The following is a 21575-nucleotide window of genomic DNA, read 5'->3' on the forward strand; positions in this document are numbered from 1 at the left end:
ACAGGATTCTTACATAATTTACGTACTGTATTTTACATTCATCGTTTTGTACTATATTCATGTTATTATTGATTTGTATATTTTACATGAAAAATGGATGAAATATCAATAGGAAGAAAAATAAATGTTGAATTGAATTAAATTTTTTACACAATTGGAAATGGCAATCTTATACCAGGAAACATATTTCCTGTATGTTCCCTATATGTTTATAGCTGTATTTCTTCCCGTGTAACTATTTTGTTATGAAATGTCCTTCTATTTTATTTTTTTACAACCAATTTCCTTAATTCTATGCACATAGCATAATTATGGTTAGCCTTTGTAAACTTAATGATCCTCTCAATTAGTTTCTACATGTTTTATTGCAGTATTGTTTCCTTGTATTCCATGTTTATCATATTATTGTTTTTTTTTAACCAAAATTCATTGTTGGGTTTTCCTTAGTGGATGGCCCTGAATTTGATTTCCTATTATATCTCAAGGAAAAATTGTTCCATTGTGTTTTGGTCATATGACTCACTGGGTGCCACCTTCCACCTTTTCTCCCTCTCCTTGTTGGACGTCTCTTTGATATGCCGAGTTTATTAATGATGGCCCATGTTGTAGCATCAAGGCGGCGGTGTAAGCAGGGAATGGCGAGGAGTGTATTCCTATCATATTTAATTCTTTTTGTTGATACATTCTGTATAGCTGAAGCATGAAGAGAGCCATCGCTGGGTGTACTTTCATTGGTCTGTTGTGAAGGTCCTGGGTTGGTTTGAACATCACCACACTGCACAATGTTGAATGTAGAATCAGAGTTACTGTAATAGATACTGTAATAGATACACCCTGTTTAGAGGGGGAGGGGGGGGGGGGTCATCATTACAGAAATAATGAATAGTCTGTGATACATGTATCTATTTTTTTAAGGATAAGTGTTTGGAGGGGGGGGGGGGTTATCATTACTGAAATGATAAATAGTTTGTGATATCATCTATTTTTGGAGGGGTATAGTGTTTGGAGGGTGGGGGGCATCATTACAGAAATGATAAATAGTCTGTGATATCATCTATTTTTGTTCAGGGATACACTGTTTGAGGAACGGGGGGGGGGGGGGGGGGGCTCGTCATTACCGAAATAATAAATAGTCTGTGAAATTATCTATTTTGTTGAAGGATACACAGTGTTTTGCGGGGGGGGGGGGTCATCATTACTGAAATAATAAATAGGCTGTGATATTATATATTTGTTGAAGGATACACTCTGTTTAGAGGGGGGGGGGGTCATCATTAAAGAACTAATGAATAGTCTGTGATACATGTATCTATTTTTTTAAGGATAAGTGTTTGGAGGGGGGGGGGGTCATCATTACAGAAATAGTTTTTAGTCTGTGATATTATCTTATTTGTTGAGGGATATAGTGTTTGAGTGGGGGTGGGGCAGAGGGTGGGTCAGTACCAAGAATAACCAAACACCAAGGTTAATCTCACAAGAGCTTGTATGGAATTTGGATATTCAAGATTTTGATTTGGGTAAATTGTATATTTCTTAATATTCAAATTTAATAAATTCTCTATAGTGACATACACTATTCATTACTTCCTTTCATTATTTTTTTTCCAAAAATATGAATGTGGATGGATGCAGTCCCCTTTCTATAATTTTTCTTTGTTCTCTGCGGCCTCCTGAACAATGATGGTCATATAATTTTCTATATTTGTCAGAGAGTCCAATGTGGATTTATATTTTCATTCTGTTCTAAGAGAGTCCATGGCTTGAGTCATTTAGACCAGCCCCAGCTCCCCCAAATGATAATAACAATCATAAAAAGAGAGAAAAAAAGGAAATCTAAATACATAAATAAAAGAAAAAATAGGAATTCAACCTAACAGTGTGTCATTGAAAGAATCTGTACTGTATTGTTGTGAATCTACCTTTCTTTAAAACTGTTTTACGAGATTTTGATGATTGTACTGGCTTGATAAAAATTTTGGGGATTTACTCTTCTTTTCCCCCATTGTTCATTATTATGTACAATTTTACCAACCTTGGGAGAGAAGATAACAATTGAAATAGTGTCTGTTAAATTATTTATCTTATTTAAGTAAAGTTTGCAGACCTTGTGTTGTCATGAAATGGAAGTAAACAAGATTTGATTTTCAAAGAGGGACCTATGGCGCAACATCATTTTAAAGATTGTTGTAGGTCTAACCTCTTTATACAAGGGGAAAAAATAGATTGGTACTACTTCATACTAGGTGGCATATATCGCTTTATCTGGGAGGAAAGTTGACTTTATTCAAGGAGGTTTGGCTAATAAGACTAATATCCTGGTTGTTGACGAACTTGGGTTTCTCCCTCCTCGCCTGAGCAAGCAAATGTCGGGTAGTGACTTCGTTGTGGTTGTGTATCCTTTAGTTTTGTATGTCATAATCCTGACCCGAACTTAGCCCAAGCACCGTGACAGTGACAGCTATCGACCAGGAAAGAAGGCGATATATGAAACTATAACCTGACCCAAACAGTGAGCAGCTTGGCTTCTGTCGGAGATTCTCTCTCTGCTTTACGTGGAATTACCGTGAGATAGACCAGCGTGCGGCTGATGTCATTATTTTGTTGCTAATCACTAATCAGGACATTTCCTATTTTCTTTTTGTTTCGTCTCCATTACAGCCAAACATCACCGGATCATACCATGAATAGGAAAAATGGAGGAGGTGAGTACAAATTTATTCATTTTTAAGAACTTAAGTATAGACATTATACAAATAATGAATGTCTATGAGTGCAATGGACAGAATACTTCACGAGGTGAAAGATGAAATGATCCATTCAACGAGGCGTAGCCTCGTTGAATGGATCATTATTTCATCTTTCACCGAATGAAGTATTCTGTCCATTGCACAAATGAAAAAAACATTCATTATTTGGTTTATATCACACCTAAAAATTGATTTTTTTTTTTAAATATGAAATTCACGAATTTCGATGCAAACACGCTCATGCAGTGTGAGTTCGGTCTGTTGATAGTTACATCATTACAACATGCGCACTGCTGGTGCCTGCAGCTGCATGCAGTCTCGGTGCGCAAATGCAATGGACAAAATCGTATGGATCCAAAATTGCACGATGAATGGATCCAAAATTGCACGGTTGATGACGTCATTGCAAAATGGGCTGAATGAACGATATCAAACAACCAATCAAATGACAAGGATCTATCTCGGTGTCATATAATTAGACATATACTAGACCAGTTTGGTTTTAAAATGTTGTAACTCCCATCAGCCATAGTTGGAGGCTGCCAAACTATGTAGAAAGAACATTCATTGGAGAGTGCATGCATGTGGTAGCTTTCTTGCTATGTCAGTGGAAAAAAAGTTGTCTTATACTTTAAGCCCCCCCCCTCCAATTTAGAAATATTCATTAAAACAGCATTCAAACTTAATTGTTCTGTACCCATATTAATTACATTAATGTGTTAATGTGATCCATTTAATACTTGGTTATGAATTGTACAGGAATCATTAATGTTCCTCCGGGTAGCTAAAGTGTCATGTGACCTATGATGATCTCGGTGATATATAGTGCTCGTAGTGATCCTATGAGTTTGATAGATTGAAACAGGGAATCTATTTTAAAAACCGGGATGAATCAAAATGGTTGTTTGCCAATGACATTGAACTAATATGCCAAACCTACTTCCAGTTGTGTGCGAGGGTAATTCAGTCTACAAACTCATTTTCTTAGCTTTCGTGTCAATTGAAAATTTACTTTATTATGAATGTATCTTGTTTCTGCTGTTAAAATTTGTTGATAAAAAAATTGAGGGATGTTATTACACATTTGAAAATTGAAAAAATGATAGAATGGATAAGTTAATTAATTAACAGAGGAATTGATGAGCTTTGCTTTGTAAACTTGGATTTTATAATGGTAGAATTAAATGAATAAAATGAGTGCAATCACAGGGGTCATTTTCAAAATTAATTGTCAAATTATGTTTTATGTTCAAGGGTTGTGGCTAAGACTGGGTCATTTCTGATATTTATTAGTGGTTTGATGAACACAATTTTTAGGGGTAATGGGGATTAATATATCTATCAAGATAAGTGAAATAAATTTCAGATGTTGCTTTTCAAAAGTGTCATTGTTGTGTAAACATAAAAAGCAATATGATGGTTTAGTGAGCATGCATTGAAATAAAGGACAAAAATGCTCACATTTTTACTCTAAAGATGGTACAAATATTTTTTCCCCTGTGAACACTGAAAAGCGTCATTGCTACATCTTTAAAGTAATTTTTGCTCAAACCTCAAAGAATTCCACCATTTTGATGGTTAGAAATTCTCTCTCATGATGAGAATTTCTATCCACAGTTTATCATACAAATATTCGGTCAGGGTCCTAGGAAAGTAGGTCCCTCTTTGTAAGAACACCAACATGACCAAGGAAAGGTTTGGGTATTTCCTTCTGCACAAGAACATGTTACAGTCCTTTTATGATTAATCCCAAATAGAAGCGTCCAGCCAAAAAGATAATGCAATGTATGCTAAATTCTGTGTTTCTATTGAAATACGATTGTATACCAAAAAAGTCGGATTTTCTCTTAGTTATTGCTATTTCTTCAGTCTTTGTATCCCTTTTCCCCCTACCGGTTCCTATTCTAGTGTATGTAGATTTTACCCAGTTTAGATTTTGTGTATCAAAATACTTCTATTCAAGGTGATTTTGTAAATGTTTAAAGGTATCTTTTTAATGTGTATTCTATTTTAGGGAACCCAGATAATCTTGCTTGTAAGACCTTTGCCATGATTCGCTTCTATGATATATCAATTAAAGATCATGTTATAGCACTTGCTATAAAGCATCGTTCAATTCTCACCGATAACCCAAGTCAAGTCACATGACTTCATGTTCTATAACACATCGTTCAATTAACGAGTTTCCTTCCCGCCAGTTGCCGTAAAAGGGGGTCGGCATTTGCGATAAGAGACCTATGCTATGCACGAGTCACGTCTCGATTGCTCCACGTGCAGTATCGTCCTGTGTGAGGTTGCTGGTTGGATTGCCATGAGTGGAAAGACATCTAGAGATGTCATTTATTTGAAATCATGTCACCGTACTTGAATGCTACTTCCACAGATTGTGAATTATGATCAGAAATCTAATGAAAAAAAATAACACTTTGGAATTATGTACTTATGAATATTGCTTTAGGGACAGTTTTGTAAATATAAGGATTATTTAATGTTAGCTATTGTCTATAATTCAATTAATTTATTTCATCTTTTCACATTTACAATGACAGTATAAATTACATATTTACAACATATAATATATAAGTCAATCTGTACTAGAACAACAGCATGAAATTGAAAGAGGAGGCCGACTAAATGGCAGAGCTTGTATAGGGTGAAGGCCACCTTTTATGTACATATCGAAAATATAAATTATAAATATAGATATAAATTTAGGTGGATGAAGAGGCTATTATGATTACAGAATTCAGTAGTCAAGTAGTTAAAAGGTAAATAAAAAGGCTAAATTTTGGCAAGAAACTAATTATGCTGTAACTGGTGCATATAATTTGTTCAGACCAGCACTAAATATTATGCAATATCACATCATCACCAGACCTAGTTAATACAAACATTGAAAACATTGCACAGTCGGACAGTCCCCTTCAAGTAACTCCTATTTCATTTTTAGTGACCTAATCAATGACTTTTTTGGGGGGGGGGGGAATTTTTCTTGAAGAGCCCTTAAGGAAGTGACTCAGCATATTCAGAAAAGTTCTTCTGGAAACACTTAGTAATTATGTTTGAGGAGTATTTCCTCTGCCAATTCATGTAATCTTACACAACTTGGTTGAGTGCAGTAATTAGCTATTCGCACAAGCCACAACTGAAGTCCACAAAATTGTTGGTTTCTAAATTGACATAAAGAGCCCTGGGAATTGTTTATAGCGGATATGTTGTGGCGACTAACATGATAAATTCATGTTGATTTATGGTATTTATTCATTTTAATTTTGTTTATTGACTTTACTTTTTAACCTCAAATTTTTGTGTTATTCATCCCAATTGATAATTTCAAAATGTTAATACTTATTTTACCTATAATTCATTTTTTATTCCATTATGTCTCTTATTCAATCGTTCTTTCTTTCCATTATTCGATCATTCTGTGAGTCATTTGATCGTTTTGGTCATTCTCATATTCATTTATAGCTTTCCTTTCTTTCTTTCTTCGATCCATTATTTTTTCATTCTTTATCAATGCCATCATTCCTGTTTATATACATTATGTATTTCATGTCAAATATCTTGGAACCCACTGTTAGATAATTTCTTATGCACAGTTGGTGTTTGTTTCTAGCATGAAACAAGTAAAATTCATTTCAATTCAGTTCAGTTCAATCGGCCCAATTAATTCCCTATTATTTAGAGGAAAGTTTCTTGTTGAGCAGTCTATACCTCTTACTGCCCCAACTGTCAACCTGACTTTAAAATAAACAACAGAAACATAGCCATCACCCGTAATTACTGTGCTGAATTACAGCCCCTTTCTCAGTGTTCACCTCTTTTCTCCGATAGATAGGTAATCAGGCGTTATCTCCTCAAAAGGTTGATATCCTGTGAATTACTTTGAAATTAACCCTGATGTTTTCCAGAGGGTTGCTTGCCTGAATACTGCCGTATCATTTGCCATAGATTAACAGTATCGAGCGTGAAGGGGGTATCAGTTAATGTGATATGATTAGGTGACAGAAGCCCAGGAAAGCCTTTAGCAGTTACAGTCTGGCGCAGGTGTATATTGAGGCCAATTACGTATGTATAATACGTTCGCAGGGTTTGTCAAGGGTTGAACTCTAGCTTGAAGACATCACTTGCTGGCCAGTGCAGGACTCTTTTTATGTACAGTGGTATGGTGAGACTACCACATATCGACCACCTCTTTTGAAACCGACCACCTTGCGCGCGTTAAAATTATTGCATATTACAAACGATACGCGCGGGAGAGTAGGCGCAGTGTCCATAGAAACGGTAAGAATCGATTTTACGAGAAAAAAAGAAGCAACAAGAAGTAAAAATTTAGTAGAATTAAACTAAATTGTATTGACCAGACCCAAACCCCGCTGAAAAACCAAGAAATCCGATAGGAAACGGCTCTAGAACAAATATCCGTCGTCAATCGTTGAATCATGTGCCGGAGCTCGCAGTGGAAGTAGTGAGACGATCATATAGCATGTTGACATCATAGAACTGATTTGGAAGAGTAAAAATATTTCGCCACCGCGACAAGAATCGGTCGTAAACTCAATGTACCGCGGGTGGTCGGTTTCAAAAGACGGGTGCAAATGAGCAAATGTAAAATCGTCGTATTCGTTGTTCGTCGATATATACGCGGATTGAATCGGAGTCGCCGAGCGAAACATGGGAATCTGATCTGCTCAATTTTCTTCACAAATGAGACGAAAACTGGGTAAAATTGAAGAATATTTTCGATAAGGGGTAGTTCCAACCATACATTGGCATGAAGCAAAGATACATTCTAATTTCAAGGATTTGAAATAAAATCAGACTGGCTGTGAATAGTGATCATTGGAGTTAGAGTTAAACTGTGTGGATTGGAATATAAAGCTAATAGGTTTGAATTCAAATCTTTTAAGATTTAGAAGTTGATCTTTAGGATTAAAAATAAATCCAATTATTCAGCTATTCACTATTCACAGCCCATGCATCTGGAATTGTTTTAAGTCCTTGAAATTTGAGTGTAGGGGATGAGTTATATGGTGCACTTTTTCTGAAAATGTGTGAGTAAAAGCAACCAGTCCTGAAATAATATTAAACAAAAAAATGTCAAAATTTGGTAATCAGATTGTCCAGAAATTAAAGAAATTTAAATGAAAGAAATATGATTTAGAAAGTAGAGAAATTCTGAAATGGAATCATGCAATTTTATGATTTTGTAGGGGGGGGGTGGCACTCCAGCCTCCAATAACCCATTACAAGTATTTAAGTGTTTATTTAAAAAACAAACTGTTCTTTTTCCAACAGACCTGGAAACCATTTATACCTTTATTAGAAACATGCTAATAAACAGAGAACAAGAAAGCAGATTGAAATAAAAACACATGAATATTGTCATTTTGCATTTTGACTGCTATTAATATTGTAGAATATAACTGAAGCAGGCCACCTGTGTCCAGGTGCTTGAATACATTGTAAAAAAAATGTTCTATTATTAGCATATTGTGGTGTTTTTACCTGTTATGAAGTTGTTGACTTCATTGCACTCTATTGACTTTGTTAGTGGTTGGTTGAATTTGTAAAAAATAGTTTTCAGAAGCAATTAAACACAGTTTCGTGCCAGACTAACCATAAGTACATGTGCTTTTTTGAAAACAGTTTTTGAAGCTCACTAGGTCAAAATTATTACCATACAATATGAAATACCGAGCATTGTGGCTCAGTGGTAGAGCGCTTGCCTCATGAACGGGAGGTCGTGGGAGTCATACCAAAGACTCGTCAAAATGGGACCTTCTGCCTTGTTTCTAGGCGCTCAGGGTTTTAGATTAGAGAAGGTTACTATAACATGCTATTTTTTACAGGGCCTGCTAAAAGAACAGCTTACAGCTGACTGGGTACCCTGGGTAAATACAAGTTATTAATGATATAATATTTAGATTTGGTCACTTCAAAGTCATTTGAAATTTTCAAAGTTCATTTTTCACTCCAAATTCACTCTATAAATTTCGGTTTACTAAATTTGGTCAAAAGTAATGATTTGTTTCAAACTGAAATAGCCTAAACTTTTTTTTAGAAATAAAACAACACTGTTGAGTACCTTAAAATCAATGTTGAATTCAAACCAACAGTTTTAGTAGAGATATAATTAATGTGAATCGGGTAATTTAGGTTGGTCTATCATCAAATTGGACAAAAGTGTTATTACTGTTACCAATTTTTTAATTGATTCTCTGTGAAAGTCTGAATGTGGCTCTTAATTTAGAAAATTTGCAATTGTATTCTAATATTTGTGGGCACACTCTATGGTGGAGAAGTGGTTTTATATATGTTTAAAAAAGGATTAATTGGGAGCCAATGATTCTTTATTTGTAGTTCATAGATTTTAAAATCTTTATCAATACATTTGATTCATCCTTGTTTCAACCTTTGAATTTCTTTGAAAATTTTAATTTCACATTTTATGATATTACATGGCCTCTCTTTTTAATTTGGTTAATTTTTCTTCTTCATAAAACGCTCTTTGAACATTTATCATACAAAGTTGGTGCTTGCATAATATATAACAGATAGAAACAGATATTTTGTTGTGAATTTTTTATAGCTAATTTCATTCTTAAAAAGTGATTATATACCCCCCCCCTCAAAAAAAGAAGAAAAAGTGGGTATATATTTAACAAAAAATTGTTGGTACCCTGAGCAACCCTCAAAATATTTTGATGTAAATTCACAAGCATAACTGTTTCTGGACATAAATTTTGATTCCTTGATATTGCTTTTATGTATTACTGGAAAAGTTACCAGCACTTTTGGGGTGATGGGCTATGTTTGGAGCTGTCAGATGAGGCATCAAATGATGATTAATCTTTTTAACTTTCAGTTTCTTATCGCTGTCTATAAGGCATTACCCATTTACAAAGTCAAATCCTGAGTTTCTATCTAATCTATTAAAGAGTCTTTAAGCATCATGGCACAATGGGCATTGAGGAATTATTGCGTGACTGTATGTCATGTATATTGGGCATATGTTTTATTTTAAGATATGGATGTGTGAGTATATTATAGTATGTGACAGATCAATGATGTAAGATTAATCATGTAACAAACAATAGTTCTTGATGATGAGGTGCAGATTCAGGAGATAGTGGCGGATCTAACTTTTTGCTAAGAGGGGGGTGTGACAAGTTAGTGTGACCCAATAACGATTTACTGCGATGTAATGCGTCCTTTACCCCCCCTGTAGATCTACCACTGTTCTGCTTGCGCGACTCTCTCGTAAACAGGGAAGGGATGATGATTTCTTAGGTAAACCATCGTACCCAGCTTGATTCTGCTGCTACCTGAGAGGTACAAACCTATCAACGAGGGTATCGTTCATTTATAAATGAATCCTAACCGACAGATGCGAACGTTTGCTGGTTGCCTGACGTCATCAGCATTGACGGTGCGGATTGGCGCATCAGCTTGCTCATGAATAATTTACATCTCCACCAGAATCCAAAAGGCCTCAACACTGGGCGTATTTACTGGGTCAGATGGTATCGTGGGGTAGTCTTGTCTTAGTCCAAGTGTGGCTTGGTAATAACCTAAGTCATGAGGTCTCGTCAAAGGGTTCAAACGAGAATATGGGTCAGGAGCTGCGCAGATGTTCAGGACACCATAAAGCTGGCCCATTTCCCTACTCTCCCTGATTCCACGATTTGATAACGTAACATGTTTCGAGTATGAACTGTCCCCTGTGTTGCCAACTTCCAGTGCATGGCGATTGTCTCATCGATAGGAGTTTTATTTTCCTTACAATCTTTCAGATCTTGAGATCAACAACTACTCCAAGTTATAATATATCATAAAACAAATATATTTGATAAAAACAAAAAGGAAAACAAAATATTCCTGTTTGATGCCATGATACATGTATTTCAACATTATATCTGATTTTAGAATCCTAGATATTAAAACTATTCAGCAAAAAAGGACTGGTCATGTGACTGTGGATGGCACATAGCCAAGCTTATGTTGTCTTTTAAAGAAATGTTGCAGTCCCAAAATTCTGTTCCCAATCAAAGGAACGATTTCTATGCCAAAAAGAATATTGGATTCATTTGGAATGTGCTGAGATTACTAATGCAATGATTTATGTGTTTTGTTGACAAAGTGCACATGAAAATGCAGGAAATACAGAACGTACTTCCTCCTTGCATGCCATACCTCTGATAAAATACTTCATGTAATGAAATATCTGTACTGAGATATGACATTTCAAATTGAAAAAAGAAAATAATTTCAGCCTGTGGATGTATTCAAGGTCATGGTTTGGATAAGAGTTCTTGATTTATGACTACCATTCTGAAATGAAATACCAAGCCAATCAAGAATCCATGGGTCCCTAAATTGTGCATACCCCAACTGAGGGTGAATAAAAGTTTATCCGGGGGGGGGGGGGGGGGGGTGCTCAGGGTGGAGAAATGGGGCACTTTTTTAATGAAGATTGACAAGCCCCCCCCCCTTGCCAAAAAGTGAAAATATGAATGAATAAATAAAAATAAATAAATAGATACTATAAATATAAAGTTATTACAACTCAAAGTGAACAGTTTAAAGACCTGACTTTTGAGAAACAAAACAAAAAAGTGGGTGAAAGAAAGGGGAGATTTGCTCACCCCCTGGATCCACTCTTCATCTGCACCTTCCCCTACCCCCTCCCCAAACATCACCTTCCTCAATACGCAGATTGTCAGGTTTTGATTCCTATTATGATTGATGTAGTTTCTATGAGAGACATCTATCAAAAGTTGGTTTCTTATCGTGATTAATAAATTTATTAATTACTTCCTGATTAAAAGTAAGAATGTAAAATAAAGCTATGATCATGGTTGTGTTAGAAGTAGCAGTATTGTGTTGTTCTTTTAAAATGTAATACAATGGCTCGATCCAGCAAATTGACCGACTTTGTTGAAAAGAGACAAAAAGGGGTATCGAATTATGAAAAAAAGAATATTAGAGTGTAATACAGTGTTGTTTTCAAATTGATGTGTTAAAAGAAATATAATGACAAGATTGATTTACAGAAACTACTTTTTGAATAGCCCTATTTATTAAACATATTATGTATATGAAACTTGCCCTTTATGGCAACAAAATACACTCTAAATTCCAAGGATTTAAAATAAATCCAGTTCGGCTGTGAATAGTGACCAGCCGAATGTTTAATTCATTTAAATCTTAAGGATTCGCTTTTGATTCTCAAAAGATTTAAATTTAAATCTTTTTAGATTTATATTTAAATCAACAAGGTTTAAATCTAAATCTAATATTCGGCTGGTCACTATTCACAGCCGATCTAGATTTATTATAAATCCTTGGAATTTAGAGTGTGATCTATACTAATTCAATACCATTCAGATATCCTTACTCACAATCACAGACAAAGATTTTGGGATGATATCTAAATCTCGATGATCTAACGAAGAATCTCTATTTTTGTTTACTTTGTTTTTTGCAGCATCAGGGGGTAGCAATAGGGGCGATACAGCGAAGAAAAAGCGAAGCCTGAGTCTGAAAGGTATCCTGAAGGGTATAGGAGACCACTTCAGAGGACAGGGTGGCAGTGCCTCCAACTCACCACCTAAAGCAGAAGGGTCTGTGGATCACTCTGGTAAGCATCTCAAAGGATAAAACTCCAGCCTCTTGCCATAGTCAGTTAATATTTATAGTCAGTTCTTGTATAGTGCATAACACATTATGAATAACGTCTCTATGCTATAAATGGACATATTATTTTATCATTATTATGCGCTTCCAAAGGACTTGGATATTATTACCCCGGCTGTAGCTCTAGCTTCCAGCGCTCTGCATTTCAAGGAATAAATTTTTGCCAGGTACCCATTCACCTCACCTGGGTTGAGTGCAGCACAATGTGGATAAATTTCTTGCTGAAGGAAACTACCCCATGGCTGGGATTTGAACCCATGACCCTCTGTTTCAAAGTCCGGAGACTAATCCACTGGGCCACAATGCTCCACGGTTAGTCACACCAGTGAAACTGACTCCATTGTGACCAAAGTTATTATTTATAGCCAATCTCACAGCCCTGCTGTTGCTTGGTTTAGAGTCGGTTCCATTGGCTAGACTGTAGCATCGGGTCAGGTAGCCTATAATTTATACGGAGGTAGCAGCTACATGTATATCTTTGCTGTTACGCTAAACATAAGTGATACGTCTGATGATGAAGACTACGTAAAGTGACTGCAAAGCAGCTCCCACCTGTACACTCCTGTCTTGCTTACGCCGTTGTATTTTTTTTTTTTTGGGGGGGTCGACCAGGATTCATTGTGTTAGGATATTAGTAAAGGAAAGGTGGGAGGGGGCACTGCCCCTGGGTCCCCCACCCTATATGCCCCTTTACTGTAAATGCACAAGAAATAATCTGAACCCTATAAATCACAATCCGTGAGTGAGACTAGGGACCGATCCTTTTGGAATGAAGTGCTCATCCTATAGCTCTTTTTTGCCCCTTTTGAGGCAAACTGCCTTTTAAAAGATAGTTTCACTCCAATAAGACCTTAAATCCACTCTCAAAAGATGTACAAGCTCACTCCAAAAGGGACTGGTCCCTGGCCTCACTCTTAAAGAAGTGTGATAGCTTCCAAATGAGGAAATAGCATTTTAGAGAGTATGTGAGGTTTTTAAAACAAATTTATTTTTGCCTGTGTTACCCTTTCACTATTTCAACTATCATATGTTTTATTATGCAATTCTTGAAATGATTCCCTACAACCTGGACATGCTATGTGATAGTAGAGATTGGATTGTACCTGTTGATTACGGTGAGGCAGGGCCCCTTCTTCACTTCCTGTCGAGATTTCCAGGTTTACTTCCTGCCCTCCCAAGACATCTATTCCAACAAACCTTTGACACTCTGCTACAATTCTTCATCTATCCCAGCTCCCTTTCTTACTAATTCTTGAATCCATTACAGGCCATTGGTGTGTATTCTGAACTCAGGTTATGATTTAAATTGTGGTCTAAAGTTGTGGTTTAACTAAAGAGATAGCCAATATCGACGGGGATCTCAAAATGTGCAGGTTCAATTGATTAGCTTAACTATCTTTGTGAATAGGAGGCACGATAGCTCAGTCGGTACAGCGGGGGATTCGGATTCCGTTGACAAGGGTTCGATTCCCACTTGGTGCGCTAGTGCCCTTTGGTAAGGCATTTATCCTCATTACCAGGTCCCTCAGAGAGGACCTTAAGCTGTTAGCCCTCTGGTTGCTTGCTAACAAGCATTCATGCTTTCTTAGCAATCAGGTCAACATATCACCACCACCACCACCACTCTCTGGGAATAATACATGAATACGTTTTATTTGCCATAATAACAAGATGAAAAAGGACAGTAAACATATGAAACATACAATATTAAGAAAATTTTGACAAGCCATAATTTTAGCACAGAGTAAGACCATGGGCCAAGATAAACTGTACTTCCAAATAGTTGTCATTATGCTTTCTAGTATTTAAATATATTAGAAATACAATTTTTTCCTGTTTTTATTCTATTGTGTACAAATTATTTTCTTTCAGTGTGCTACATTTCATAGATTGGAAGAAATAAATGTTGAATCCATCACCTTCGTTTTTGCTGTCCAAAATTATCCCTTTCTGGCCCCAAATCTTGGCAAAGTGGAAGACTTTACATCGGGTAGATTTTAGCCAGCCTAAATTGTCATATAAAGTTTTTCTGTTATGAATAGTGATCCTAAGATCTAAAATTATGAATAAGGACCCTATTCTAAGTGGACCTTAAAGGAGAATGAAACTCTTGGAGCAAGTTAGCTTTTGTGAAAGCAGAAAAATCAAAGAATAAGATCAACAAAACTTTGAGTAAAATAGGACTAGCAATAAAAGAGTTATGAGCATTTGAATGTCGAGATCACTAATGCTATGGAGATCCTCCCGTTGGCAATGCGACCACGATCTGTGATGTCACACACGTACAACTCTCCCATTCGGACACTGAAAATATACCCCAAAACATCTCTTTTTGCTCATTCTAATCATATGACAAACGATTCATCAATGATATAATGTTGTGAAACCTCTGTACTTGTCATCTCATAAAGAAAACACCTAACCTTGTGATAGACTCTATAAAAGTGAGAATATAAGTGAAATAAGTACTAAAGTAATGAGGGAGTTGTACGTGTGTGATATCACAGATCTTGGTCGCATTGCCGATGGGAGGATCTACATGGCACTAGTGATCTCAATATTCAAATGCTCATAACTTTCTTATTATTCATTCAATCTTCCTCAAACTTTCAACAATATGTTTGTTTGATTTTTCTCTTTGATATGGATTCAGCTAGTTTCAAGGGTTTCATTCTCCTTTAAGGTATGGACTTACGATTTGGGAATGCAAGACTGTTACTCCCCCTCAGATTCCCTCTAATGGCTATGTCCTCAGTGACTTTGTGTAGTTATCCCCATCTGCCCCCCTCTGTCTCCCTCCCCCTTCCTTTAAAAATCTAAATATAAACCTTATGTGAACACATGCTTTAAGGTGTCTTTTAATAATTTATATACTTCAATGAAAGTGAAATAAAAACAATCAAAACAAGTATACCTTATGGATGCCTATAACCCTTTCTAACCAATGTTCCTGTCACTTCGCAAGCTTCCTTACTTTGACCTCCTTTTCGTCACCCCTTTCACCAGCTTTATGAGTAATGTATCCTTTTTTCAGATCTTTTTAAGAGTAATGCTGGAGCTCTTACAGAAAGTGTTGAATTATATCCTTTTTGATATTCTAAAGGTTTTACATGATTGAGATTATAGAAAATGCTTTATATAGAGCAATAAGAATAAAAACGTATTGGTCAATCCCCTCCCACCCCCCCCCAAAAAACACTTTGAAAATCATTAACTATTCTCCTTTGTTTGAACATGCTCCTCAGCAAAGTGTTCTGCAGAAAAAGGTTTGATCACAGAAAAAAATGTGAAAAAAGCTAAATCTTTGTCTAGAGAAGGGATTGAAAAACAATACTTCGCAAAACTACAAGCAAACAAAAAAATGCTTGTCACTTTGAGAAACTATTAGCCCTAGAAAGATGTTTGAATATTAATTATTGTATTTACAAAATGATGGTATAACAAAAAGATATCTTGAGCATCCCCTTTTTTTAACAGCTTCAAAGCCATTGTCAGAGTCAAGGCTGATGTATCTGTAAGGCCGAGAACCTTTGTATAGGTCTTACATTGGCCGGCCATTTGACAAAGCACAAATTGAAGTGCTGAACCTATTTCTTTTAACAATAAGGTTGATGTATTCCCTCTTTTTTGTGTGCCCCTTTCCTTTATGTTGTTATTTTAAAGGCATTTTTGGTGCCCCCAAGGTCTGAATTTACCGGTAGTCTGATCTGGTCGATTGCGTTATCTCCAATATCCTATTTCTACCCCCTAAAGAACTACTAAGTCAATTAATGCCTCCCAAGTTGTACTTATATGCTTTCCTTCTTGACTACTTGCCAATTATTGCCTTCTTAGATTATGAATTATATAAAATATTGCACGAGAAGGACACAACACAATAACCGAGTCACAATTTAAGTGTCACTTTATGTATATTTGGATCGCTGACCACTCTGTTATAATATTTCAGCTTATGTTATACTGATATAGAGAGAAAAGGGTGAAACCCGGGGGGAGGGGGGGGCACTTCCATTGACAAGTGGATACCATGTTTGACCAAAAAACATGTAAAAAGGATCGCTTTTTCAAGATAGGGCATGTTACATACGTAATGTAATAAAGGTGTAAAAACACTAAAATAATAAAAAAAGGGTATATATTTCGCTAGGGAAACTACGTTTTTACGATCCACTTTGCGAGGGTACATAAAAGACTAAAATGTCTTTTTGCCCCAACACTACGTGTTGAGGGTCCGATTTGAGCGAGGCGTGTGGGGTGGTACTAAACCCAATGAAAGTAAAGGTAAAGCCGAACATACGTCCGTGGTCACGTCCATGACATAACACATAAGATATCATTGTACTTGGGGGTCAATTCATGAAATACTTGTCAAGGGTACCGTTTTCTTTCCAATACTTGTTAAGGGTGCCCCCCCCCCCCCCCCGGGACCAGTCTACAGTATATACCAGTGTTTGCGGCTCACAGACACTAGTACTGTTCTAGTAAAAACAGAGTCTGTCCTACTTAAAATTGACTTGATGCATGAAATATCCCTACAAAATTCTCTGTTTTACTTTGATTATGCTCAGTACAACTACAATTCTGACAAATCTGTACTAGAATAACAGGAATCTGTCAAACCTATCATTTATTTTGCTGTTAGCTTGCAGTGCTGTATCATACTGGTATGTGATTGCACGATACTGAACAATGATTGGATCTAAGCCCAAGTTTCACAAATGAATCAAAATTAGATTTAGAATAAATGATAAAGTAATTTGTATCCCATTAATGTGAATAAGTTTTAAGCCCCTGACAAACGGGAAGTACATTGTATTTTGATATAAAACAAGGAGTTCAGAACTGTTTAACCAAGGAAAAAAACGAAGATAATCGAATGATTAAAATTGTTAGAGCATAAATCATGCAAAAGCGTGTCAAGCTGCACAATTGATTTTTAAAGAGATGTGGATTTGTTATATCAGGAATATTTTGTTATCAGCTTTTTTCAAATTCTGATTTCAATTCAATCATGGTTTATTTCATATTAAAACAATACATGTTACACAGCCAGAAGGCTGAAATTAGCATGTTTACAATAAAATTTATCATTTATCATTTGTGATCCGTTATGCCTGTAGTATTTTTTAGAGAAATCTTTGATATCTGTATTATGATAAATTGACCAGGCATTTTCTATTATGGGTACCCTTGTGACAATAATCCCTAAGTGTTCCCCAATATTTCTCCAACAGATAACCAATACCTTACCAATTATGAACAATGAAATAAGGAAATTAAGCAGGTCACTCACTTCCCCTTACCCCCTGATCCGTGGCTCCTTTAATTCCTCAGTCCCACCCTATTGTTTTAATGCGATGCCAACAGGATCATTTCCCAATTAAGATCTGAGGAAGCGTTTTCAAAGAGCATAGCAGTCTCTTTGCATCTGTTCGTCTACTGACAGGCGCGATAATGTAGGTGCACAAAACTGGGATTGTAAGAATTATCCTATGATAAGCCCTTTTAATAGACAGGAGTATTGTGGTGAGGATTCTTTGTTTATAATTTATGACTTAATAACACTTGGAAAAGCCAGCTACAGCTAAACTAAAAGCCAGGGTAATCATAATTTCTGCATAACCAAATAGGCACCTAGGTAGAATACATTATGTATATTGTTGTTATAATGAATAGTATTGTAAGCATGGTCAGGTAGCAAAAAAAAAAGAACTATGCACAGATTGGAAATGTAAAATGTAAAGATGAATTAAACTATTAATTTCAATTTCAATTCAAATTTCAATTCAGCATGTTCAGCTAGTAAATAACAAACAATGCGCAAATTAAAAATACGAAATGAAATTGTAAAATTGAATTTCTTTTTAATTCAGGTTTGTGTGAGACAGAGAAACAAAAAAACCCACCTTTAACAAAAAAGTGTTCTTTCAATCCAAAGCATGATTGGGAACCATGACAGTTATACTAGCTCTCGATAGAAAAAAAGGAATCTCTTCAAGTATTATAAAAAGTCATGGATATTGAAGCATGGACCTATTACGAATGGACATTCAACGAGAGTATTTTATGACCACCACCTGTTTCCAGCTGTCAAAATCGCTGTCTAACCCTTAACTTTCTCTTTACGCGGTTTTTACGACCACCGCCCGGGGCGATTGTTTACACAAGCTCCTTTCGCCCACTGATCGTCACCGATCGATCACTGGCCCTCTTTCGACCAAAGGCGGTCATGTTTTAGCCTCGATTGCCAAAAGGAAAGTCCCTACATTACCTAGAATGCAATGCGCAATTCATATCCGGTTTTTCAGTACATTATTTTAGGCTGTCTATAATGTGCGATTGTCGTCTGTCCATCAAAAAAAAATCCTGTTAAATTTCATCAATCCTGTGGAATTTTATGCCCAAATGAAAATCAACTTCTGACCGAAGGTAAGCGCTACTATCGACATCAATACTGTCCGAAAAAGATGAAATTTTAACGTTTTTCCGCAGATTTTTTCGTCAAATTTCAAGTGCTTTTTTGCCATAGATATACGGATCTGCAAGGTGATGTCAATGCATTTCATTTCCGGTTGTTAGCGATGTACGTAAAAAATACGTTTATGCACGCCTGTTTTCTTGTTTCTGCTATCATTTTCATAGCGCTAACGTTCGCTGCTGTGCGTTGCTGTTGATAAAGTGAACGAACAACATCGCAATGTGTAGGAGCAGCGTACAATTGATTTCCGCTGTCCATCAGTGAGAGCATGGTGAAAGCGTTTTTTACGACCGGCTTGATGGGTGTCAGCTGCCAGCGCTCTGTTTATAAAAGGATTAGCGGCGACGGTCTCTGTGTCAAAGGAGGGGATTCGTTGAATGTCCATTCGTAATAGGTCCATGATTGAAGGCACCTTTTCAAATAAGTCCAAGACTTGACTTTCAATCGGCTGATCTTGCTGGAGGATGACGTAGATTGTGTGAGGAGATCTTTACCCCATTTCCCATTAAGGAAATGGCATTGATTATCTGTTTAAGGAGTCCATTGCTCGGGACTCGTTATCGTCATCATATACTTGTTCTCAAAGAAAATTGGTTGCACTGGAGTGTTGATGTATGTGACAGAAATAATTTGAGTGACACTAGCTCAATCATTTGTGACTTTGAGTTTCAGCTTTTGAAGAATCACTGGATTGTTCAAATTCAGACTGATTTCACAGTCCGACAGGCATTTTAACCTTGTATATAGAGTACAGAAATGATGACATCACAAAATATGTGTTTTGCATTTCAGTTTTTTTGCCATATTTCTGTGGGGCATGATGAAAAACCCCCACAGCCCAAATTTGGTGGGAATCTGTCCATGGGGCCCCAATATATGACCTCATGAGTACATAAATAGCCCCATTGAAGTTAATGAATTATTTGCCTGGTTTTAAATTTGAGGAACCAACCGAAATAAAGTAACAAAAACTGTAAAATACAAAAGAAAAAAAAATTGATGACGTCACACTTCGGTACTCTATTGTACTGCATTTTGTTGGAAAATCTAAGGAATTTAATTTTTTTTTAGGGGGTAGGGGTTCGGTCATCAAACCACAGTAGGTATGTTCAGGGTGTTGGGAGGTCTATGTGCACGTTCTTGTACTATTCCTCATCAAGAATCTTTTGCTGTATGATTTATTGAAAATGAACTGTTTTGAATTATTGTTCAGCATATTGATCAGATAAAGATGTGTGCTGCTGATTTCTAGACTTAATGGCCCGTATTCTGAACTCAGGTTTAAATTAAACCCTGGTTTAAAGTTGTGGTTTAACTATGGAGAGCCAGTTTGTACATAAATCTCTAACAGTAGAGGTTCAATGTATCAGCTCATCTGACTCCCAAAACATTATTAACTGCCTGGGAAGAATAAGTATGACAATTGTCTTCACTATTAAATAATTAGTTAAGAGCACAGTTAACATGAGCATTCACTGTAAACAAAATTTTGAAACGTTTTACTGCCCATAATTTTAGCACAGAGTTAGACAGTGGTCTAAGTTAAGCCTGACTTTAGAATACAGACCAATGACTTTAATCCAGTATCACAACCCTCATAAAGTATCTCAAAATGGAAATCTGGTATAAGTTATCTTAATAAAAGTGCATTGCACTCTTTGAGTGTATATTGCTTATCCATATTCACACTTAAATGAGCTTAGATAAGTGTGCATTTGTATGTGATTAAAAACCATACATCTATTGTACTGTTTGGACCATTGGATTTACATTTTTTCAATAAAATAATAATAACAGGAATAAAAGCTAGATTTATATCGTGCTTCTTCAGAGGAAATAATGCGCAAATCTCATTATCTTGGCTTTGGCTTGAGCTGCTGCTTCATCAGCAGTGCTCAGTGCATCCAGGGAATTGAAAATCTTACTAGGACAGATTCACCTTACCTTGGTCGAGTGCAGTGCAATGTTCTCTCACTTCCTCAGTAGAAGACTGTATCCCCTGGACATTAGTCACTTTAAGGTGATAGTTAGTAGCATCACCCACTCACCAGTGGTAATTACCTACAGACTATCTATGAGCATACCCCTCAAAGTGTGCTAAGTTTGAACTTCTACAAAAAGGTAATCTGCTGGGCAGTGTAGATGAGGTTTGCCCTGTTTTCACTTTAAAGATATCACAGGCTAGATCCTGCTGTCTTATCAATGTGAACAGGGTATATATAACTAGTGACACACCAGCGAATGGTCAGTTGGTTACGCTTTTTGTAGTCAAACCAAAATCCAAATTGCTTACGGAGGATTAAATAGATGAGAAGGGAGCATGAGTCAAATTAAGACTTAGTCTTTTCCTTTAATTCGTCCGTGTATAATTGGCACCTTGTCTCACAGCTTTGATATCAGGTAGGACATGTGTTTACAAAGGCTCCTAAATAATTAATCTTGTTATTTAAATGGTTCTAAAATAGCTTTTTTAATCTATGGGTTTTGTCAGCTGTACACAAAATAAATTGATAGCCAGCAGGTATCGGCCATTTTTTATTTCTATAGAAGGGAACATATCCTACTCGTTCACCTTCGTTCCTCATACCATAGAATATGAAAGACCCCTCCCCCTGCCCCCTTGCCAAGCCCACAACCCCTTCCAGAGA

The 21575-nt window shown here is 36.3% G+C and overlaps 1 protein-coding gene across 5 annotated transcripts in view; it reads left to right on the forward strand.

The window, feature by feature from the left end:
* The first annotated feature begins 2438 nt into the window (after nucleotides 1-2438).
* LOC129258957 (uncharacterized) overlaps nucleotides 2439-21575 on the forward strand; it is a 59140-nt gene continuing 40003 nt past the window's right edge. For 4 of the 5 annotated variants that reach the window (XM_054897206.2, XM_054897210.2, XM_054897208.2 and 1 more), the window contains exons 1-2: nucleotides 2439-2702; nucleotides 12241-12393. In XM_054897206.2, coding sequence (XP_054753181.2) covers nucleotides 2681-2702; nucleotides 12241-12393 — 175 coding nt within the window. In that variant the 5' untranslated portion in view covers nucleotides 2439-2680. The remainder of the gene's footprint in view (nucleotides 2703-12240; nucleotides 12394-21575) is intronic. The other variant, XM_054897207.2, reaches the window with a different exon arrangement.

Source organism: Lytechinus pictus, chromosome 4 (genome assembly GCF_037042905.1).
Source record: "Lytechinus pictus isolate F3 Inbred chromosome 4, Lp3.0, whole genome shotgun sequence".
Lineage (NCBI taxonomy): Eukaryota > Metazoa > Echinodermata > Echinoidea > Temnopleuroida > Toxopneustidae > Lytechinus > Lytechinus pictus.